At 41.7% G+C, this 24,836-nt stretch overlaps 1 protein-coding gene across 3 annotated transcripts in view; it reads left to right on the forward strand.

Annotated features, from left to right (window-relative positions):
• The window catches only part of MTR (5-methyltetrahydrofolate-homocysteine methyltransferase), a 97,799-nt gene that overhangs the window by 21,534 nt on the left and 51,429 nt on the right, over nucleotides 1-24,836 (forward strand). For all 3 annotated transcript variants that reach the window (XM_053667883.1, XM_053667884.1, XM_053667885.1), the window contains exons 8-15: nucleotides 210-304; nucleotides 2,565-2,665; nucleotides 4,024-4,085; nucleotides 5,333-5,400; nucleotides 7,562-7,641; nucleotides 10,671-10,783; nucleotides 16,045-16,185; nucleotides 19,641-19,826. In XM_053667883.1, the coding sequence (XP_053523858.1) occupies nucleotides 210-304; nucleotides 2,565-2,665; nucleotides 4,024-4,085; nucleotides 5,333-5,400; nucleotides 7,562-7,641; nucleotides 10,671-10,783; nucleotides 16,045-16,185; nucleotides 19,641-19,826 (846 nt within the window). The remainder of the gene's footprint in view (nucleotides 1-209; nucleotides 305-2,564; nucleotides 2,666-4,023; nucleotides 4,086-5,332; nucleotides 5,401-7,561; nucleotides 7,642-10,670; nucleotides 10,784-16,044; nucleotides 16,186-19,640; nucleotides 19,827-24,836) is intronic.

Genomic DNA, 24,836 nt, shown 5'->3' on the forward strand with positions numbered 1-24,836 from the left:
CCCTTCTCCCTACCTGTGTGGCTCACCAACCCTCCTCCTCACTTGGCATTTTCCTATCCAACCATTGAAGAAAATACTGCCTTTCAGACCCAAGTTCTCTTCCTTGTACAAGAACACAGAAAGTCAGCCGGCACGTTTTATTTGGTCTTCGTGACTTAACTCTTAATTTGAGTCTATATCGTTGACTTGAGTTTACTTTGTTAATTCAGGTTTCAGGGACAATTGTTGATAAAAGTGGGCGGACACTTTCCGGACAGACAGCAGAGGCGTTTGTCATCAGTGTGTCTCACGCAGACCCACTCTGGTGAGTCGTCATTCTTTCCTCGACACCATCACTTTTTGGGGATCTTCCCTGATGACTCTAGAATGTGACCAGTGTGACTGGAGAAGGGGCTGCCTCTGCGCATGGGCACTGTCCCACCTGCACAGGATGCTGGCTGTCCTGGATGTGCCTTCGGACTTTCCCTAAGGGTGGTCGAAGACCCTGCCTAAACGGGTCGGTTTGAGGGACTGGGAGAGCTCTCACACCTCCTGGGCCAGCCACATGGCTGGCTTTTTGTCTGTACGGGTTCCCCTTAGAGTTTAAGACTGTGCTTGCTGGTTCAGTAGTAAGATTTGAAAACTTTTGTCAGCGCTTACATCTTTTGCCCTGCTTTACAAAGTTTTCTCATTCTCTATTTATGGAACCACCAGAAGCAGTCTAGCTTGGGATAAGATGGGAATTTTAAAGCTCAGTATTTTTATCTTTAAAATTAACTAGACTTTTCCATTCTATTTTAACATATCTCCTCATGCTTTCTTATCAAAATGTGAATGGAATGGAAGCTCCAAGAGAATATGCCGTTTTTCGCCTGTGCCTTCTGCATACACATGCTATGTCTTCTTTCTGCCTAGAAGCTGAGCTCACCCTCTCAGTCTCTCTCTCTTTCTCTCTCTCTTGGCTCCGTTAGCCATGAAGACTCACCTCAAGAGTCCTCTTCAGGGAACCTGCCTTCTCTCACCAACTAGGCTGATGTTCCTCTCGGAGCACTGTGTAGTTTGATTATGGCCCTTGTCATAAAAATAGCAGTAATAGACATCTATTGAGAGTTTGCCGCATGCCAGGATTGTTTCTAAGTGCTTTATGACAATTACTTCTTTTAATTCTGCCAGCAACACCTGGGGGTGGGTACTGCCTCATTTCAGTGACAAGGGGAACTGAGACTCAGGGGCTGTGACGTGCTCAGTATCAGTACATAGGGGACAGGGACAGGGGCATGCTCTTAGCACTTTGTTGTACCACATTTCATCAGTTAAGTGATTTTTTCCTCACATTTTTATGTTTATAATTTCAGGGAAGACCTTCCAGTTGATGTAGTGCGGTAACATGATTTTGTGAAGGCTGCTGTAGTGTAGGATGTTTCACTATGCTACTGATCAGGCCTGATAATTAAGAAAACAACTGCATTGACCTGGCTTGTGATTGGCTCCTTAACAACTTATGAGCCTTTTAAGGTTAATCTCTTAACGATGTGTATTTCTGTAGTGTTTGACAGGGTCCTTGGCACATGGTAGGGATGCAGTAAGCATTCAACAGAAAAAGTAAAGATAGGAATGTGTAGGGGTCTCTGAAGACATGCTTTATGTGGTTTATTTTGCATTTTCTTTGCCTTCTCTCAAACATTCTGAACATTCCTCCTTTCATTTTCTTTTTCTCTCCCCCACCACATTGCACTTAGGAATTCTAGTAAAAAGAAAAAGTTAAATACAGGGTGAGGTAAAAATAGGTTTATAGTTGTTTGTATGAAAAATAATACAATAATCAATAAATAATAAGTTGTGAATATGTGAAAGTGTATTATTTTCTATACAAGCCACTGTAAACCTACTTTTGCTCTGCCCTGTATGAAAAATAAGAGATGACAGGGTGCAGTAGCTTCACAGTTAATTCCTGATGCCTGTAGGCCTCAGGGGTCCCCACAGAGATGGGGTTTGGAGGAATTTCAGGCCCTTCACTCTCCAGACAGCAGCTCTGCTTTGATCTGTTTTATCTGAGTCAGTTTCATCTGCTAAACAGAGAGCCCCTGGGTTGTGTAGAGAAAGAAGGCAGCTTAGCTTGTAAGAGGACAGATTTTGAGTCCCGGGTCACCTTGCAAGTCAGTTGCAGAGCAAGGCCCAAGTCTCAGTTGTCTAGCCTCCCAGAATGGCTTCCACATGCTATTGATGCTCCTCCCACCTCCAGGATTTCCCTTGTCCTTTCTCCCAAGTATTGCTTTCAACTCAGATCTTTGTTAGCAGTGGTGGTTTGCAGGTGATTCTGTTGTACAGGATGCCAGACTGGACTTATTCGTGGGCAGGGTCCTTTAGCCGTAAGATATGTGATGTTGAAGACATGGACAGGAATAGTACGCAGGGCTGCAGGGTCCTTGAGGTGACATGGCTTTGACCATAGCTTCGTAGGACTGCTTTGTGAGGAGATTTATTATCTGTTAGGTTTTAGATACATTCTTCATTTTAACTTTTTATATGTGTAAACATTTTGAATATAAGAGGATGCTCCCAATAGCTTCCGTTTGTTTTTCCAGCATTGGATTAAACTGTGCTCTGGGTGCAGCTGAAATGAGACCCTTCATTGAAGCCATTGGAAAATGCACAACAGCCTTTGTCCTTTGCTATCCCAATGCAGGTGTGTATTTCGAGGGAGCCGCACGTGGGGGAATGCAAATACACAGACGCGGGTGGACAGGGTAACAGATCTTGATAAAAGAGTTCGTTTTGTAGATCTTGGTGTATGGTTAACACTCAATAGGAATTTTCCAAGTGGAAAGTGTTTGGGTCTAGACCACTCTTTCCCTTTAGACTAGGAGGAACAGTTTGGCTCAGGGGTTGTCACTCGAAACTTCAGAATTGGACAAAACTTTGAGGAATGAAGCCTAGCCCCCAGTGCCTTGCTTCTGGCCACAATGCTTCCCTACCATGTGGACGGTGGCCAAAGTGACAAGTGCAGAGGATGTGGGGGGAGCCCTCTTCATTTCAGGCTGTTCACAAGGAGCAGACAGAGGACTTGCCTCTTGTTACCTTTTCCTTCCAGAAAGTTAGGACTTCTAGTTTGCTATATATAAAAATTACCAAGAGATTTGTAGATAATTCTCAAACTATCCAGTTAAATAGTGGTGAGTTCATTCTGGGTCAACCAGATTTCCTAGTGAATGTTTTTGAGCACTGCTTGGCTACTTAGGGCTAAAATTCACTTCCCAGCATTTCCCCCCAAGTATATGTATTTTACACACAATAAATTTTATTTCCCACGTGGAGCAAGGTAACTGGGAGGGGATAAGAAATAAAACAGGGAATTGGGAATTAGATACTAAAGTCTTAGCTTGGAAAAATTGACTTGGAAGGACACTGGTTGTATTTGGTGTTAATTGCCTATCAGGTGCTCATTAGTTTGAAGGGTAAAGTACTCTCCCAACCACATCCACCCCAAGTAGTTGGGTAACTGTGAGTTTTCTTTGTGGGAAGGGGAGAGGAGGTGGGGGTTCCGTCCAACGTAGTAGGGATGCTTTTCTTTCAAACGGAAAGGGAATAGTGGGTGTTGATATTCTTCTATGACTTCTTTTTTGGTGTGGTGTCTCTATATACTGTGTTTAGTATTAACAATCATTATTTGTTTTTGCAAGTAAGTAATTATTATACACATTAGTTGGTAAATATAAAATTTCCTAACTTTTGAACCTAAAGCCATTACAAACGCAGTCATACCTCAGTACTTTTCGGCTTCAGAACTTGTTAAATGCTGTACTTCTTGCATTTTGACGAGAAAAAAATGTTTCAGCACTGGGTGCTTGTTTGGGACTCAGGTCACGTGCTAGAATTTGTGTGGGTCACGACGCTGTCCCACCAGAGAGCATACTTCATCACTTATCACTTGCTTGGCACTCGGCATGAGTTCCTGCACAAATTAAAAACAAGTACTGAGGTACCACTGTACTATGTCTGCTTGTTAAAGTCGTTTCCAGTGATGGTTGCAATGTGCTTTCTTAGGTCTTCCCAATACCTTCGGTGACTACGATGAAACTCCACAGATGATGGCCATGCACTTAAAGGTCAGGAGTCCTCTTTCACTTGGTTCTTAAGACAGAGAAAAATGAAATTTCAGATTTAGACTATTTAGAAGCAAAATTTTTTCCTAAGTGAATTCCAGTGTGTATATAATGAATGAAAGTTCAGGTATGCTGATTTAAGATGGCGGGGGTAGAGGGAAAGGCTCGCTGTCAGCAGCCTTTTCCCCACTTGGTCCTGGCGGCTGTTGGAAAATTCCCAGGAGGTCCAGCCGAAACTAATCGGAACTTGGCTGTCCTGCAGTCCTCTGACGTGCCACCCCCCCCCCCCCCCAGACTCCTTGTTTCCCATCGTCACCTCCCCCAGTTACTCCTTCTCCCCAGTCACCTGCTGTCTATACTACCTGCCCTCCCGCCTTATTACTAATCCCTGCATCTTTTTTCCTCATTCCTTGAACGTGTAGCTTCTGGCTCACTGACATTCTCTCCTAAACTATTTCTGGCTTACTCCTTACAATTTTAATACCTAATATAGATGCTCTTTTCAGTGTTCAGTCTTCTCAGTTGCTTGACTTCCTCTCTTGTCCTTCAGACTACTCTCTGGTTGAACTCTGGGCCCACATGGGGCTGTTATTGGAGTAATTGAAATGTGGCTATTGTGACTGAGGAACTGAATTTTTAATTTTTTAAAATTGTTAATTAATTTAAATTTTAAAACTTTGTGTTATTTAAAATTGCATTATCCAGTTCATACTTATTCAGCTTAGCATATGGGCTAAAATCTTGATTATGATCAGATAAGCAAACAAATATCTTATTATAATACATTTTATTGTTTTTAATGATTTTTTAAAGTATGTATTTATTTTTAGAAAGAGAGGAAGGGAGGGAGAAAGTGAGGGAGAGAAACATTTATGTGCGAGAGAAACATCAGCTGGTTGCCTCTGGCATGTCCCCAGCTGGAGGAGACCTGGTCTGCAGCTCAGGCATGTGCCCTGACTGGCAGCTGAACCAGTGACCTTTCCGTTTGCAGGAGGACACCCAACCCACTGAGCCATACTGCTTGCACTCTTATTTAATTTTAAGTGATATGAAGGATTTCATAGTATCTGAACTATTTGAACGTTATGAGGCAGGGCATTAAAAGATTTGTATATAAAGTGTGTTTAGCTCTCTTTTTAATATAAAATTATTTATTCAGAAAATGTAGGATTTATTTTTTTCTGCTGAATGGCTAGTGGTCAGTGTAGAATTCAGGTAAACTACCTGGAACTTTCTTTTCCTGAGTGCAGGACTTTGCCATGGATGGTTTGGTCAATATCGTTGGTGGATGCTGTGGCACGACCCCAGATCATATCAGGTAATGATCACTTCTCAACACTTTATCTCCTGTTATGGGGATGCGTTGTGTCCTCCCCAAATTCATGCTTTGAAGTCCTAATGCCAAGTCTTCCAAATGGGCTGTACGCGGAGATGGGGACTTTAAAGAAGTGATAAGGTGAGATGAAGTCACGTGAGGAGATCCTAATTCAGAATGACTAGTGTCCATATAAGAAGAGGAGGTAAGACACAGATGCACACGGAGGAAGGAGCCATGCGTAAGGCACAGGGAGCAAAGAAGCCAAGGAGACAGAGACCTTAGGGGAGACCAGCCCTGTACCCATCTTATTCCCAGACTTGTAGCCTCCAGAACTTTGAGAAATAAATTTCTGCTATTTAAACGAGTGTATTCAGTCTGTGGTATTTCCTTATGGCAGCCCTAGCAACCTATGAAACCTTTGTACTATAAAAATTCCAAAAATAGAATGAATGTTCATGTGCTTATCACATACTTCTCATAATTTTTAATATTTGCTATTCTTATTTAACTTATTCTCCAAGTTTTTCCCCCTCAGGCCAGTGATTTTCAAACTTTGTCATCTCATGGCACACGTAAACTAATTACTAGAATTCTGCAGCACACCAAAAGATATATTTGTGGCTGATCTGACAAAACAATAGGTATAATTTGACCCATTCACACCAGAAGGCTGTGGCTGTGTTGGCTGTTGCCATTTTTTATCTGACCATCCAGGGGAAGAGAGGTCAGTGCTTCGGACTGAGCAGGCAGGCAGTGCGGGCTGTAGACGTTCCTGCCGCGGATCCGCGTGCCTGCTGTGGCACACGGGCCGGAAGTCACTGCCTGGACAACTGAAGAGCAGATCCCTGGGTGATAATATTCCGTCTGTAAGTACCTGCCCTGTGTACGAAGGCTCAGGCAGGGACAGCTCCTATTTCTTGTGGGCTGTGACATGCCTCCATTAGATTCACATAAAGGAAGAGACAGTGAGACCACACACGCCTTGGTGTTAGGGGAGGTGTCGCTGCCTGCCCAGCACGCACTCGTCACTCAGTCCAGGCTGCCAAATGAGGCAGGAGGGAGGGAGTGTGGAAGGAGCCCAGTGAGGTGGGTAAGTCCTCACAGTTTTGAGATGATTGGAATCCACTAGAACGTATTTACGACTGTGTGTTTGGTTTTCCCTTAGAGGGACTGGGGGTCATATTTTGAGCCAGTTATCTCACTGTTCTGAGTCTGTTGTCTTGTGTACGATATGTTCCCTGTGTTGTGTTACCTACAGTTTCACTGATTCGTTGACTTCTGTGATACATTCTCTTTGAGTCTATCTCATTTTTTAAACATCTTTTAAATAGTCTCTGAAAGCTATCAATAGTTGAGTATAGCTTATCTTTGGATCTCTTTATTTTTAAGGTTATCCCTTTTTAGAGAGTTGTTTTAAAACTAAGTGTGTGTTAATATTAATATACACATAGATATATCTATATATCCTTGTCTATCAGTCTTCCGTGCATGTGTGTGCACATCTGTGTATATTATAATAAATTACATAAATAGCCAGATTTTCCAGGTAGATCGAAGACATAATTCATTAAAGCTGATAAGGTTAAAGAGAATATGAATAATTTACACACATTTTTAGTAGTGATTATTTTGAAGTTTTACAGATGTATTTCTGTGTACCCTCCCTGCTCTGTGCATGCTATGATTGGAAAAAACAGTTCTAAAGGATTTAATTTCCTTCACTCCTGGCATCTCCCCCCTTGTTCGTGTCTCCTTCTCAGTGATGAAGCCTTTTTTCTTTCAAACTATGTGAATGAGCACCAAGGACGTATCTTGTGTGAATCTGATGAAGTAAAGGACATCTGTGGGTCTGGAATGGGAAGAGGAGATGTGCCGTTTGCGTTTATGCAAACTGTTCCCCATCTCTAGGTTCCCACGTTGGAGTGAATGCTGAAACTGGTTCAGTCACACACAGCAGAGTGGGCAGGTGCAGAAAAGCTAGGTGTAGGGATTCATTTTCTGCATTACCGAGAAAACTGGGAGGTGTAATTGTGGCTGCACATTTGGAACAAGGTATATAATTATGTGCATAATTGTCTTAGACTTAATTTCATAGCTGGAAATTAGTTTAACTTTATTTTTTACAGAATTAATGGACACACTGTTTTCTCTTTTAACTCAGGGAAATTGCTAAAGCTGTGAAAAACTCCAAGCCTCGCATTCCACCTGCCACTGTTTATGAAAGGCATATGTTGTTGTCTGGTACGTCATCAATGCATGGTTTGTAAGGTTTCAGGAACCATTTGTAGATTAACTTACTGTGCTTGTGTTAAGGGGTAGCGATGTCTGTGCCAACCACTTGTTTATTGCATCTAAGAAGAGTACGTATTGGTACCTAAGTGAATCTGGTGAAGAACCCTTTGTTTTTGTAGGGTGACATTAACTTCCAAGGAAATGTGAATGAAGGCAGGTGTCCTTGGGTAGAATTAGAACTCACACGGCCCCATTTCTAAATGAGCACCACTTGGAAAACATGCCCTTGTCCACAGCCTAAAAGTTCTCATTAGATTTGCTGCTACTCTGGATTTTGCCGTGTATAATGCACAGCCACGTTTTTGTGCACATTATACATGGGATTGTTATGCCCATCATATATAATCATTACACCCATGTATAATGTGCACCTTTATTTTTCCTTCAAAAATTTGGGCAAAGAGTGCACATTATACATGACAGAACATGGTAGTTACAGAAAATTTCAAACTGCCAAGGTTCAATGTTTTGTAATGACCACAGCCACTTCCTAGAAAATGTTGTTTGTTTCTAAACTATTGTCCTGGTCTCACATTTGTCACGTGTTCAAGACTTTATAAAGAGTTGTGGTGTTTATTTTTCTATTTTGCCCTCAGCAGTCCTATGAGGTAGGCAGCCTCCCTTTTCAGAATGAGTTTTGATGTTCACTTAAGGATCATTGGTAAAATAGTTCATTATGCCGACTATTAGAAAATCACTTTAAATTTTCCCCACAATACTTTTATGACATAATTACACACCCTGATAATGTAGATTGAACGTTTCTCTAAATTGAGTTAGTTTTATTCTTTACGTCCTTCAAAGAAGAGTGGAACAAAGGACGAGTGCCCGCAGCCCTAACGTCCCCTCTCTCAGAACGCGCTGCAGGGAGAGTGCCAGCCAGTGCCCGGGGGCTGGGTTCACGCCAGGCCTTCTCAGGCTGCCCGCTTCCTCCTTACCCTCCAAAGACAGGGCGGGGTTCCAGGAGCAGGGCCTCGCGGTACCCCGTGTGGCTTTTGTCAGAGAGAGGTGTGGGGGTGTAGTTCATTTCATCCGTAGATTTTACAGCAATTAAATACCTTTATCCAACTAGTAACAGTTGAATTTATCAATCTGTACTGAAGTTGAAACTGGAAGAGAACCATTTAGATAGGATTTTTTAAAGAATCTATGTGTAAGAATGAAAGAACCCTTTTCTCTGATTTGAATTTCTTATGCCATTTCTGAATTGCTTTAAAAAATTATCTTTAATTAGACCTTTTAAAGATGCTATTGATTTACTTTTAGAGAGAGGGAAATGGAGAAAGAAAGAGGAAAAGAAACATCGATTGGTTGCCTCTTTTATGAGTCCTTTTTTGGGGTCAAACTGGGGATCTTTTGCTTTGTAGGATGGCGCCCAACCAACTGAGCCACACTGGTCGGGACCTTTAATTAGATTTTAAAAGAATGACATCAAACACTCTTTTAAATTGTTCTTTCATACATGGCATTCTGGTGGAAAGTGTCATTTTCAGCTCAGCAACTTGGCGTTCATAGTAGATCAGAAGTGCTCCGTATGGGGTGCCTTTGGAGCAGCGATGGATGCAGGGTCTCTTCAGCACTTAAATGCGCTGTCCCTGCTGGCCTGCCCCGTGGGCCTCAAGGCCTGCCTGCGGGTAGGGTGACCTTGAGGCTGGCAGGGCCTGGGGGTGTGGGGCGAGGCCATAAGGGTCATGTCAAACTTGGAAGCATTTTTATGAGTTTATTTGAGACAAACTGACAACAATTGCTGGGAAGCAACATCTCAATGGGCTAAGATTATGGTGCAGAGAATGGCAGTTCTGTACCTTTTTTTATACGTTACAATCGAAGGAGCAGACCTAAGAAAGGTTACATCAGATCCTTTGGTGATAGATTAGGGAGACAGGAGAAAGCAAAGCAGGGACACGTGTGGGACTGGAGAGAGTAAAATGAAGAGACAAATACTTCTCTTACGTGGGTGGGTCTAGGATCGTTAACAATGAACATTATAGCACATCGGAGTGCTGTGTGGGGGAATGGGATAACAGCGAGGGGTTCCTGCGGTCTTGTGCTCCGGTAAGGGACTGTGCTCTGAGGGGTCTGGCAAAAGGGATTACTCAGACATTCCAAAGGTGTGTTATCGCAGATGCAAAAAGACAACAGACAGGCTCAGTTAAGGTAAGACTGACCTTTGTCAGGAAAGATGCCGCCTAGGACATGACGCCTGCCACAACCTGCTTTTGGTGAAGAAGTTGTAATTTCAAACCATCCTGTGTGGTTACTTTTGTTCTCGGAGTTTGTAAGGCCACCACACAGGCCTCCCCTGAGCATGTCAGGTTAGTATGTGGCTCCTTTTTGCCCACAGTCACTACCATGGGAAAGTGAAATCACAAGCCCAAAGTGGGAAGAAATGGTCTCCCTAGCTGATGAGCAAATACCCGCCTGTGCTCATTATTCTCCTCTCCGTTTTCTCTGTCTCTTCCTCAACCAGTGCCTTGGCGGAGGATTCAGAAGGCATTTTATTTTATTAACAACATCTCTGATTGCTGGTGCTGATTTTATGTTTGTTAATGTATCTAGTCTCATTTTTACGGTAACATTATAGGACAGGTACTTTCACAGTCTATTCTGTCAGCTCCGAGGCTGTGAGAAGTCACCAAGTTCACTGAGATGGGTGGGAAGGGCTGAACCCGAGGCTCACTGTCCCCAGAGCCTGCCAGTCACCACCTAGCTAGATTCCCTCTCCCGACAGGTTAAATACAATGCATAGAACAAAGCAGTTAAAGGCCTTTTCTGTAGTGATACTTTGTATCGCATGTTGTTTTCCGTTTCCTGAGGGAAGAAGGTGCTGGTCCTGTTTCCACATCACATCTCCTCTTTGGTCAGATGGGTTGTGGCATAGAAACTTCTTCACTTGCTTAGGAAAACGTCTGCATTCCGTCTGCAGTGTGTCACCATATGCATTTTCAGGAATTTTTCAAAGTGTTTCTCCTTTTAAGGTCTAGAGCCCTTCAGGATTGGCCCCTACACCAACTTTGTTAACATTGGAGAACGCTGTAATGTGGCAGGATCCCGGAAGTTTGCCAAACTCGTCATGGCAGGAGCCTATGAAGTAAGCACCTCAACACTACCCTTGAGGCATCTGCCCCCCCTTTTTTGTTGTTAGACAGCATGTAAATTAAGCAGCTCTTCCTTAGCCTTTGGCTGGTTATTAGCAGAGCTGCTGGCAGGTGTGAGAAGGCCTGTGATGTGTGTTTGCAGCAGGCTGGGCTGGGGGGAGGGTGCTGCTTTGCCAAATTCAAGTGCTCATGTCATCGTTTGTCACTGTGCTGCATTTGGGCTAGGAAGTGGGGTAAGATGGGAGGGATCGGGGTCTTGCTATTTCTGTTCATCGGGAAGTAGGTTTTAAAATTTGAGAATGCTCTTCATTTTGGCTTCTCACAAATCCTTCCAGGGAAGGGGAAAGCCAAGACAATTTCAACTCCTCATGACCACATGAAACAGTGACTAATGTGGTACTGGTTCTGTTAGCTGTAGACTGACAGCAATATGCAAACACAAAAGAAAGAATAGGCTCTTTTTTGGGAAGTTCACGTAGTCATTTGGTGAAGAGTATTTCTAAGCTCTATCCTCTGTAGATGAGCAAAATGTAATCCAAATAGAACCCACCCTAATCCTCTGGATAAAGGTTTTTTTTTTCCTTATGCAAACACGAATTTAAAAATGGAGGAATTGGGTCTGGGCTTTACTGATTTATCATCAAACTTCTCTCCCTTGAAGGTTTTGCAGTCTTTAGGAAATAAATCTTCCAGAAACCACTATCAAAGGGGAATTTTTTAATCATAAAGGGCCCATTTATAATCCTTTCTGGACCCACGATTACTCCTCTATGGCTCCCTCTGCAGCACATAGGTTCCCCCTCCGCCCTGCCGCTGCTCCTGCCAGTGCGCTCTGTCACACCCTTCCCAGTGCAGCAGCTGTCACCGCTGACACTCTGCGTGTCGTTATCCAGTCCTCTCCACGTGGGCACCACACCGCCTTCCCTTCCTATCTGTTACCTGAATGTTCCGGGAGGCTTGTTCGTGTTTGTTCCCTTCTGAATCCTAGTGACCCTTCATAGTGTGTAATGTTCTTCAGCTGTCAGTGTTTCTATTTATGTTTTCATTTTATGACCATTCGGTGGTGTCTTTTTTAGCTTTCAGCCTTGATAGCTTTGATGCAGAGAACAGAGGGCATTGTAGGGAGAAGCAAACAGACGGGAGTAATATCTATTGTTTAATATGGTCTTACTCTCTGCCAGTCAGTGTGCAAAGTGCTTTGCCACCTCACTCATTTAATCTTCACAGACCTATGAGATAAGTACTGTTTTGGGGAATCCTCATTTTACACATGTGCAATTGAAGACTGTTGTTTCACAGCAAGTGATGATAGACCCACGTCTGTCCAGCCCAGCCCTGAACCACTCTTCTCTCTGCCTGGATGACAGAGAGTGGGAGGTGGGAGTGGCTCCTCATTGGCTTGGAGTTCTCCATGTGTTGGTGATCTGTTGAGGATCAAAGAGTATTGGCCTCAGAAAACTTCCTCAGAAAACTTTTTGCTCAATTTCTACATCTTTTAAGAAATCACTTTGTTTCTGAGCAGCTTTGGGAAGATTGGACCTACAAGCTGTTATTCTGTGACTCTCGTGAATTAGAAAGGGAGGGTATTGGCATCTCTTTTTTCCCGGTCATTTGACCTCTGGTCCAACCAGGTCGCTTGCCAACTTCTCTCTGCATTCCCCGGTCCACCTCCCAGGCCGCTGCTGAAGACCCTGCCTTGGGGAGCTCTCTCCATCCCAGTCCGCAGACACTTCCCCTTCCCGGTGTCCAGCCCATCTCGGCATGTGACTCACACTCTACAGCAGCCCCGGTAGCTTTGTATGACTGTGTTGTGTGCCCTCAACAAGGTGTATGGCCTTTAAGAGCAAGCATTGTGACTTACACATCTTTTTATTCTTTACTGAATTTAATACATTGCTGATACTCAAAAGTTTTTTTTGATATGCTATTTATTTAATTAGGTTTTTTTTTTTTTATTAAACTTACTGGGGTGACATCGGTCAGTAAGATCATACAGGCTTCAAGTGTACGTTTCTTTGACTCATCACCTGTACACTGCACTGTGTGCCCACCACCCCAAGTCCAATCATCTCCTGTCACCACATGTTGGCCCCCCTTCCCCATTACTGCCCCTCTGCCCCTTCCCTCTGGTACCCACCACACTGTTGTCTGCGTCTATGAGTTTCAGTTTTATATCCGACATGTGAATGAAAACATACAGTTCTTAGCTTTTTCTGACTTATTTTGCTTAGCATAATATTCTCAAGGTCCATCCATGTTGTCAAAGATGGCAGTATTTCATCTTTTCTTATAGCTGATTAGTATTCCGTTGTTTACGTGTACCACATCTTCTTCATGCAGTCCTCTGTCAAAGGACACTTGGGTTGTCTATGTGTCCTGACCACCATGAATAATGCCGCAGTGAACATAGTGGTGCACGTATCTTTGCAAATAAATGTTTTCGAGCAGATACCCAGAAGGAGGATTACTGGGTCATATGGTAACTCTATTTTTCAAGGAACTGCTATATGTTTTCCATAGTGGAGGTATCAGTTTACATTCCCACCAATAGTGAAGGAGAGTTTCTTTCTCTCCACAACCTCACCAACACTTGTTATTACCTGTCTTGTTGATAATGGCCATTCTAAAAGGTGTGAGGTGGTGTCTCATTGCAGTTGTGGTTTGCATTTTTCTAATAGCTAGTGAAGTTGGACAGCTTTTCATCTATCTGTTGGCCATTTGTATGTCTTCTTGGGAGAGGATCTGTTTAGGTCCTCTACCTGTTTTTTAATTGGACTGTTCGGTTGTTTGGTGTTGAGTTGTATGAGTTCTTTATATATTTTATTTGCTTGGACATGTTATTTGCAAGTGTCTCTCATTTGGTTGGTTGCCTTTTTGTTTTATTGCTGGTTTCTTTGGCTGTGCAGAAGCCTTCTAGTTTGATATAGTCCCATTCATTAATTTTTTTTCCTTTACTTTCCTTGCCTTTGGGGTCAAATTCATCAAATATTTTCTGAGACCAGGGTTCATAATTTTAGTACCTATGTTTCCTTTGATGTACTTTATTTTTTCAGATCTTATATTTAGGATTTTGATCCATTTTGAATTAATTTTTGGACACGGGGACAAACTGAAATCTAGTTCCATTCTTTTGTGTGTGGTTTTCCAGTTTTCCCAGCACCATTTATTCAAGAGGCTTTCTTTCTCCACTGTGTATTTTTGGCTCCTTTGTCAAAAATTATTTGCCCATATACATGTGGTTTTACTTGTTGGTTCTCAATTCTGTCCCGTTAGTCCATGTGTCTGCTTTTCTGTTTTTCAAATCAGTTAGAAATCAGGTAGTTTGATTTACCTGGCTTTGTTTTTTTTCTCAGGATTGCTTTGGCTATTTGGGATCTTTTGTGGGTCTATAAAAATCTGATACTTTTTTGTTCTGTTTCTTTTAAAAAATGGCATAGGAATTTTGATGGGGATTGAATTAAATCCTGTATATTGCTTTGGGTGATATGGCCATTTAACTATGTAGATTTTTCTAATCCATGAACATGGAATATCTTTATTGTATTATGCCTTTTTCTCTCGCTTTTAAGAGTGCTTTGTAGTTTTCTGTATATAGGTCCTTCACATCCTTTGTTAAGTTTATTCCTAGGTAATTTATTCTTTTGGTTGCAAAAGGAATTTTTGAAAATTTTTTTCTCCCTGAAGTTTCATTGTTAGTATATAGGAAAGCAGTGGATTTTGTATATTGACTTTGTGTCCTGCAACTTGATTTGTTTATTGTTTGTAATAGGTTTTTGTGTGTGTGTGTGGAGTCTTTAGGGTTTTCTATATATAGAATCGTGTCATCTGCAAAAATGACACTTCATTTTCAATTTGGATGCCTTTTATTTCTTTTTATTGCCTGATTGCTCTGGCTAGGACTTCTAGAGCTATGTTGAGTAAGAGTGGTGAGAGTGGGCATTTTTGTGTTTTTCCTGATTTTTGAGGGAAAGCTTTTCACCATTGGCTGAGGGTTTGTCATACATGGTTTTTATTGTGTAGAGGCAGTTTCCTTCCTCTGTGTTTTATTGAGTGTTTTAATTATAAACAGATGTGCTGTCTTATCAAATGATTTTTCTACATCTCTTGATCATGTTTTTATCCTGTGTTTTGTTAATTTATATGCTAAATTTTATTGTGATCCCTTTGCTCTATGTAACTTTGGGTCGTTATGAAGGGCCTTTTTCTGTGTCATATGCTGAAGGGTCTCATGCCTGTTCTGTCACAATGATTGCTAAACATTTCTGTTTGGTTCATCTTGGCTAAGAAAAAAATTATCACACTATGACGTATACAGTGAAGACTTAGAAAATTAAATTCTCTGTTGTATCAATCAGTGAGAAAGCATTATTGAACGTGTTGTTTTGCCCAACATTACTCAAAGAATGGGAAACACATAAGACCTTCAGATTTCCAAATATTTAAAGTCTGCTTTGAGGAATAAGCTAATAACTTATGAAATAACAAGGGAGTGGTAATTAGTAAACCGTGTGATAATGATTATAATTGTTACAGAGGTTTACAGGCAGCAGATCATTGTGGAATAAGCTGTGTTTCCCAAAGAATATTCTCCAGAATACTGATTCTGCAAGATACTCCTTAAGTGATTGTAGTGGGAAATGCTGCAAGTTCATTCTGTTCTTGGAGATTACAGTATATAATATATATGTTAAAGGATTTGAACAGTCTTCCAATATAAAATCCAATATAAAAACTGGCTGGCATTTAACTCATATTTCGCGTAACTTCTATCAAGAGCCTTCAACAAATGGTCTGCATGTTTCGACCAACACTAAAGAGTTATATACTTTTTGGATGGTTTCTCTAAGGACTTTTCTTAGAGATGGGGCTTGGCAATATAGACAGGAAGGGGCTTGTGTTTCCAGCAGAGGGGACAACGTGACCTATGACACAGAGGTAGAGATGGACTTGGCTGTGGAGGTAAGAAGTTAGGGTCAAGTCTCATGGGCCCGAACTCCAGGCTGAGGAGTTTAGATTCTTTATGGCAGGAGAGCAGCCCTGGTGGATTCTGGGTAGTGAAATGATGTGATGGGAAGATGCGATTAGGGATAATCTGTGGTGATTGATAGGAAGAGAGTAGGCCCAGAGTCCGGGAGGCTGGCCAGTGGGTCGAGTATAATTTGAAAAGACTGCTCAGGACTGGAAGGGGCTGCTTTGTTAGCCTCTCCTGCCCCACCCTGTACTCATGCTGCTTTCTCCTGCATTCTTTCCTCAGGAGGCCCTGAGCGTTGCCAAACAGCAGGTGGAAATGGGAGCCCAGGTGTTGGATATCAACATGGATGATGGCATGCTAGATGGTCCAAGTGCAATGACCAGATTTTGCAACCTCATTGCTTCTGAGCCTGACATTGCTAAGGTTGTACAAAATTTTTATTCATGAAAGGAATTTATGTGTCATTCTGTCATTCACTGAACTTTGTCATTTGTCCCATTGATCTGTCATCTCATACACTGGTTTTCTGTTTTCCTGTGTCAAAAGCCCAGTGGCTTTTGTGTGTTTTCTTGCCTAACGTTAGCCTTATGATAAAAACCAGACTTCTGAGAGAGATGTGACTTCAGCTTGGCTCTTTCCAAGGCTTCTGGAATTGCTCACAAGAATTGTTAGTCTCCTCTGATGTCTGGATAGACTAGGAACCCAGTTTTTGTGTCTCTGAAGGATATTCTTATCCTTCCTACAAAATCATTAGTTCCATTCCTGCAGTAGATAAGGCAACTCAGCTAATTCTTCCTTATCATGGGAAGAAGAGACTTTTGTAAGTTTATCACAGTCACAAAACAAGATTAAATCAAGGTATGTTGTCAGCTTTTACATGTGTTCTTTAAAAGATGAAAATTCATTTTTGTGTCAGTCTTTTAAAAATGTTTTATTTTATTTTGTTAAATCTTATTTATTTTTATAAAGTGGGATAGGGATGGAGAAGGATAGAGAAGGAAATGTTGATTGGTTCCCTCTCCTGTGCATGCCAGCTGGCATGGAACCTGCAACCAAGGCACGTGCCCCGACCAGGAACTGACCCAGCGACCTTTTGCTTTGTAAAATGATGCCCAGCCAACTGAGCCACACTTGTCAGGGCAGTCTTTTAAAAAATTTTAGATGGATTCTAAAAACTTTAAAAATTTCACTTTATCTTTCTACCATTGAATTTGAGATGAGGAGTGATTTTTCAAGTTCTTTTTAAAAAGAAATCTCCTACTGAACCCAGAAAAGCTGGCGTTCATGCTGCTTGTTACCTACCAGACCCAATAAGCAGAGACAGCTATTGAATCTTTGTGGGCACTTTATTCAAATGGCCAGCGATCTGAGGAGATGGTGGGTTTGAAACCTAACCGTCTTAAATTTCATTTTCAACTGGCCCTTTTTACAAGGAAAAGAAAAGTGTAGGTAGGGGATTGGAAGTCAGGGGAAAAGTTAATCAGATAAAAAGCTGCAGCATTCTTTCATTTGTGTCTTGGGCCAAGGGCTGGGCATCTCTCCCTGGAGCACAGTGGCTCGGACACCTTTGTAATTGCTTGCCGTCCTCCTGAGACACAAGGTGGACCTGCTGGTGGTCTCCTGGAGCCAGGGTGGGTCATGCCTTCAGTTCCTGAGACAGTAGCTTTTTCCATACACTGATCGCTAAGCTTATATAGCTATTAGCTGAAACTAAATTTCCAACACTTGAGCCCCCATCACCAGTGCGTTAGGAGAATAGGGCTGTCAGTTTTCTTAAGGGGTTTCAGCAAATGCTTAAGTTGGATGTCTTTGTAGTATTCAGTGAATTACATTAACCCTTCCTTCACTTTTGTCTTAAAACTCTCATTAAGAAGCCTTGTAATGGCCCTCTGGACACATAGCTCAGTTGGGTAGAGCATTGTCCCAACATGCCAAGGTTGCGGGTTTGATCTCCAGTCAGGGTACACATAAGAACTGACCAATGAATGCATAAATAAGTGGGACAACAAATTGATCTCTCTCTCTCTCTGCCTCCCTCCTCTTTTTCTCTTAAATTGAAAATTGAAAAAGAAGGCTTATCTTTCCTGTGGGATTAAATATTTTGATAATGTAAGGTGCAGAGAAAATAAATGACTTGCTCAAAGTCAGAGCAGTTGTTTATCAACTGAATAGCAGGAGGAGGGCTGTGCCAGGAGCTGGAAGACCCACCTTTTAGTCCCATCATGTCAGTCAGTGATCTGTCCCTGTAAGAACAATGTATCCAAACTGTAGAGAATTTTTATGACCTCACTGAGCCAAACTGAGGACTTACTGCTGGGGAGCAAGGTCTCAGATGCTCCAGAGAATAACAGTTTGCAGTTTCTTTTGTGCATTTCAGTATAAGGAGGGAGTATAAAGACGATTGCATGGAGGCGGCAGAAAGCAGGTTGAGGACTGGATTACAGGATAGTTAATGGGGCTATGTGCTCGTAAGTGTGGTTATTCCAAAGGTGTGTTAACTTGGATGCACAGGGTTTGCCTACAGCAAAGATAAACTTTTACTAAAGAAGTTACATGCTTGGGGTGTGACTACCAGTGGTCGTCATTCCTAACCTGTTCAGTTAGGAATTTATCATTGGGTCACTCCGTGAGGCTGCTTTCCATAGAACCCCCTTTTCACCCACAGACCCTAAGTTTCCTTTCTCATCTCTGAAATGGGCATAATCATATTGGCTTTGTCTGATTTATGAGTTGTAAAGATAAAATGCCTTGTTAACTGTGAAGGATCCCAAGGAACTTAAGGCATTATTAATTAATTAGTGTCTGATTGCTACATTGATTTTTCTTTCTTAATCTTTTCTGATTTTCACCAGTTTATTTGGGACCAAAGTTTGAACAATTGGGATATGCTATAAAAACATAAGACCTGCAAAGTCTGGATACCAAATGGCCAGCAAATGCTTTAAAACATTGGCCTGTTATCATCATTGTGTTGACCCTTTCCCGAGCACACCTGTCATTACCAGTATGCCAGGAAGGAGCTAAATGCATGAATTCCTGGTTCTGTTTTGTTTTCCTCAAGGATGAGCCACCTGCCCTGGGACCCTTTTCCTGAATCTCCCTTCCCTTGTCCCCTGTGTCATACATATGCTTTCATGGTGGCTTGTGCTCTAGCATTTTTTGCACTTTCCGTCATTATTTGTTTAAACATTTAACTTTTACGAGTTCAGGGGAGCCAGGGACTGGCCTGTCTAGCCGTTGTCCTGAATTCAGCATGGAACACGACATGTTGTCACTCATTTATTAAATGATCAGCTGCCCTGGTCCTTCTCTGAAGTTCTCTGACCTTCCCTGGAATAAGAGGAACAAATGCACGGGGAGTAATGGTCCTGTTCTCATTGTGCATTCCGATCCTGTCCTTTATTTTAGTTACACGCATGGCTTGAATATTACATCTAATTTTTTTTTTTCTAGTCAGGAACTTGATTTTCCAAAGGGCAGATTGAATTTTAATAACGTGGCTGGATGGTTGTTCCCAAGGGCAGGAGACCACACATTAATTCCAATTCAGATTGGGGATATGGGAATCTGAGTGAGGGGCTGGCCTCACAGTACAGGCACTTGTGAGTAGGAATGGGTACTGAAGCCAGTGAGCTGACCTGCGATCTTTGAGTTAGAAATTTCAGGCGTTCCCTGCATGTGGTCTCTTGTAAGACTGGAATAACTTCAAGAATTTGGGGCTTTTAGAACAGGTCTATTAAAGTTCTATCTCTGACACTATCATTTGTTTATTGTTCTCCTGCAGAAGAAATGGGGACTGTCGGGGACAGGAATTCCTTCAGACAGGAATTGGTGGTGACTTGTCATCTTTCTGTGACTTTCTGCCCTTGCGATCTCAGGTGCCCTTGTGCATCGACTCTTCCAATTTCACTGTGATTGAAGCCGGCCTGAAGTGCTGCCAGGGCAAGTGCATCGTCAATAGCATCAGCCTGAAGGAGGGGGAGGAGGACTTCCTGGAGAAGGCCAGGAGGATCAGGAAGTTTGGTGCTGCTGTGGTCATCATGGCTTTTGACGAAGAAGGACAGGTGAGCGGCTTTTTTTTTGCCCGAGCTCCATTGTGTTACCCAGACTAAACACACTGACGGAAAAGAACTGAGTCTAAAACAGCCATCTGTGTGTGTGTGTGTACCATAATACCATATATCCATGCCTGCTTGTATATCAAAATTTGATATATAATGAAGTCTTTATGCCAGTTGAGAAAGGAATTGTTCAGTAAATGCTATTAGAACAACTGACTATGGGTTTGGAAGAAAATAAAGTTGGAGCCCTGTTTCCTGCCATATACTAAAATAAAATCTATATCAATTAAAGATCTAAGTATATAAAACAAAATCCTGAAGACTGTATGGGAAAACATTCATCTAAACGTGGGAAGGCAAAAAGAAAACTGATAAAGCACTCAACAGAAAGAAGTAAGACTTTGGCCCTGGCCAGTGTGGCTTGGTCACAGTGCTGTCCTGCAACCGAAAGTTGTCACTTTGATTCCGTCAGGGCACATACCGAGGTTGCAGGTTCCATCCCCACTCTGGGCACATATTAGGAGGCCACCAGTCAGTGTTTCTCTCTCACATTCATGTTTCCCTCTCTCCCTTTTTCTCTCTCTAAAAGCAATGAAAAAATGTCCTTGGGTGAGGATAAAAGAGAATAGTAAAACTTTTTTGTATGGTGAAAGTCATGGTGCTGTTTTATAGAAGAAATACAAATAACCAATAAACCTAGGAGAAGATGCTACATTTTATAGTGATTACAGAAATTAAAAAATGAAACAATATCAAATTAGATTCTTTTATTAAATTTTAAAAAGGAAAAGATTGATTAATGGCAACTTTTATGTCTCTACCATGGACTCAAGTAAGGGGCACAAGGAAGCCTCAAACACAGTGGTAGTTCAACTGTGTGATAGAGGTGTAGAGATATTGTTTCGTTGTTTTACACCTCACAGTACTTTACAAATATTTCTATATCCAATATTTAATTTAGAACAATATTTTAAAATTCATGCACTGTGATTCCGCCCCTCCTGGGAATCTTGTAATAGATGGAGTATGTGTTCATATTCATTGTAGCATTGTGGTGGGAAAAAATTGAGAGTACGCTAAATGTCCCTTGATAAGAAAACGTTTCAACAGAGTAAATACTGTGCAGCAGTCAAGAATGAGACAGTGGAACCAGGCCTACAGTAAACTGAATGAAAAACAAGTGACTGAACCGGGTGTTCCATAAAAAGCATTTACGTGGCTATACCTGTGTCTGTATCGGTGGAGAAAAAGTCTGTAGTTGTCAACGGGAGGGCAGGGATGGTCTCAGACGGGGACACACTCACTCATTCTTTTGACAGGTGGTGGGATTTTATGCCCTTTTCTATTTTTAAAATGAAATCGTTTTTAAAACAAATGTTACTATTTTTGTACAAAAGATACATTTTCCTCTTGAGAGAAGTCCAAATCAGAAGGCTGCAAAAAAGAGATCATGTTGATAAAGAACATTTATTTGAACCTTTACTTTTACTAAGTAGGTACACTACACATGTAAAATCAGAATTTGCCTCCCAAAATATAAATGCTGGGTATATATACTTAATATTGTTATATTCCAGAGCACAGAGACGTTGCCTGATTCCCTCCTGTCACACAGGTGCAAGTGCTGTGCTGCAGGGCTGGGAGTCTGGCTCCCCGGGGCCTGTGCTGCAGGGCTGGGGCTGGATTCGGGTGCGGGGGCAGGGAAGAGTGGGCTGTGCTAGAAAAGGTGGTCTTGTAAAGCCCCTCTGAGAAGAGAAGATTGGGAAAACTGAATAAAATGAGCAAGTCATGTGGCATTTAGGAAAAGAGCAGAAGAGTTTCTAGCAAATTGATAAGTTTGTGTAAATGAGATTACGTGATCCTGTAACCCTTACGCCTGACTCAGAATGTTGGCATCTACTCACCTTAGCGAATATGGGTTTACTCTACAGATTATGGTTGCCTTATATTCCATTATATGCGTGTTCTATTACTTAGTGTATTATTGAATGAAATTGCAATTTTAATTTTTAATATTTTAAATATTTCATTGTTTATGCAGTTCTAGTTGACCCAATGTGTCCTCCACCACTCAGCCTCCCCCTGAGCCCTCAGGCAATCCGCACGCTGTTGCCCATGTCCATGGGTCATGCATCAATGTTCTTTGGCTGCTCTATTCCCTGTGCTGTACTTTACATCCCCATGACTATTCTGTGACTACAAATTTGTACTGATACTTCTTAATCCTTTCACTTTTTTTGTGCATCTCACTGACACCCTCCCATCTGGCAACCATCAAAATGTTTTCTATATCTAGGATTCTGTCTCTATCCTGCTTATTTACTTTATTTTTTAGAGTTAATTATTAATAGATATGTATTTATTGCCTCTTTACCATTCATATTTTTTAATCTTTTACTTCTTCTTAAAGAAGACCCATTCACATTTCATATAATGCTGATTTGGTGGTGGTGAACTCCGTTAACTGTTTTTTGTGTGAGAGCTCTCTACATGTCCTTTGACACTAAATGGTAGCTTTGGTGGGTAAAGTAATCTTGGTTGTAGGTCCTTGCTTTTCATCACTTTTTGTTGCCAATCCCTTATGGCTTGCAAAGTTTCTTCTGAGAAATCAGCTGGTGGTCTTATGGGAGCTGCCTTATAGGTAACTAACTGCTTTTCTCTTGCTGCTTGTAAGAGTCTGTCTTTGTCCTTAACCTTTGACATTTTAATTATGTTGTGTCTTGGTGTGGGCCTTTTGGATTCATCTTGTTGGGACTCTCTGTGCTTCCTGGACTTTTATGTCTATTTCCTTTACCAGGTTAGGGAAGTTTTCTGTCACTTTTTTGAATAGGTTTCCAATTTCTTGCTCTCTGTCCTCTCCTTCTGGTACCCCCATGATGTCAATATTGGTATGCTTGAAGTTCTAGAGTTTTCTTACATTGTTCTGTTTTTTGTATTCTTTTTTGTTCATGCTGTTCTGATTGGCTGTTTTTGCTCCCTTATTCTCCAAGTTGCTGATTTGATTCTCAGCTTCATCCACTGTACTGTTGATTCCCTGTAAGTTGTTCTTTATTTTAATAAGGGTATTCGTTTCTGACTAGATCTCTTTTATGCTGTTGAGGTTCTCACTAAGTTCATTGAGCATCCATATAACCAGTGTTTTGAACTCTGAATCTACTAGATTGCTCGTCTCCATTTTGTTTAGTTGTTTTTCTGGATTTTTGTTCTCTTCTTTCATTTGAGCCATATTTCTTTGTCTCCTCATTTTGGCTGTCTCCCTGTGTTTGTTTCTATGTATTAGGCAGAGCTGCTACATCTCCCAGGCTTGGTAGAGTGGCCTAATATAATAGTGAAACTGGAAAAGTTGGCGTTCGTGCTGCCTGTCACCACCAGAACCAATAAATAGAAAGATGATTGAAATCTTACGGGTGCTTTATTCAGATGCTGGTGATCTGAGAAGACGGTGGATTACATACCCTCAAACTTTCTTAACATTTCATCATAAACCAATGTTTTTATAAGGAGAAGAAAGGGTAGGTAAGGGGTTTGGAAAAAACGGTTAATTGGGTAAGTGTTGCAGTCTGGTGGTGATTTTCCTGGTACTTCTTTATCTGTTGATCAATAATTCTTTATCTGTGTTTGCTCCCTGGAACACAGTGGCTCAGATACCATCTCTGTGGCTTGAAGACCCTCTGGGGCACCAAGGTTGAATTGCTTGTCTTCTGGAGTCTCCTGGAACAACAGCTTTCCACCTGCATTAATCACTTAAACCTATCAACTGTTAGCTAAGGCTGGAGTCTTTTTAACTCTTGAGTTCCCCTATCATTCTCCCCACTGTTAGTCTTTTTTTTTTTTAAGATTTTATTTATTTATCTTTAGAGGGGAAGGGAAGGAGAGAGGGAGAGAAACATCAATGTATGGTTGCCTTTTATGAGTCCCCTGCTGGGAATTGGCCTGCAGGGAACTGGTCTGCAACCCAGGCATGTGCCCTGACTGGGAATCGAACCGCGATTGTCTGGTTCTCAGGCCCGTGCTCAGTCCACTGAGCTACACCAGCCAGGGCTGTTAGTTTTTAATTATCTTATTTCTCTAAGATTACTTTAAAAAAATACTTTATTTATTTATTTTTACAGAGGGGAAGAGAGGGAGAGAGAGAGGAAGAGAAATATCAGTGTGTGGTTGCCTCTCATGTGCCCCCTACTGGGGACCTGGCCCACAACCCAGGCATGTGCCCTGACTGGGAATCAAACCCACAACCCTTTGGTTCTCAGGCCAGTGCTCAATCCACTGAGCCATACCAGCCAGGGCTCTCTAAGATTACTTTAATTAAAGAAATACAAACTAAAACAACATAAAAGCAGATAAGATTATTTAAAAATAATTTTGCTATTGTGTAAACAGTCTTTCCACATATTAGAAACCATTTTGTCATCAATTTGACATGACTAAAGGCATAAGATACGTTAGTGGTGGTGTTGCAATTCATCTAAAACAGTTTTTAAAATAGTTGACAAAAGTTGCATATTTTACAGCTTGGACTACATTAGCATTTTTAAAGAAAACATTTCTGTGTCTTTTAGAGTTACCATAGGTTCCTGTTAATCTCTCCAGAGGAGTACAAACATCTGTAAGACATGAAATGAAAGTCTGTTCAACGCAGATTCCAGTCCACTCTTCTTCTAGGCGACTCTCTAGGGGATCCTGTCTCCCAAGACTTGAGTAGCACCTTGTCTCCAGTTCAGAGGAATGTCGTGAACCTATGGGGGAGAGCTCCAGTACCCTCGAGGTCATTAATCACAGCTGGGATCTGACTTAGATGCTGTATGTGGCTCTTTATTTTCATGTCTTACCTACATACATATCTCCCACCCCAAACAAAGCCTGAAATGGTTGACTGTACACAATTTCATAAGGGCTCAACCGAACCCCGTTTTAAGGAGGCACCCTTATCCTGAGCAGGGCACTAGGCAAAACTTCATCCCAGTGCAGGTGAGTTTCTTGACACGGTGTGGCTATATCTATCTTAAAGGTGTG

Source organism: Artibeus jamaicensis, unplaced genomic scaffold, assembly GCF_021234435.1.
Source record: "Artibeus jamaicensis isolate MK-2021 breed Jamaican fruit bat unplaced genomic scaffold, CSHL_Jam_final contig_473, whole genome shotgun sequence".
Classification (NCBI taxonomy): Eukaryota; Metazoa; Chordata; class Mammalia; order Chiroptera; family Phyllostomidae; genus Artibeus; species Artibeus jamaicensis.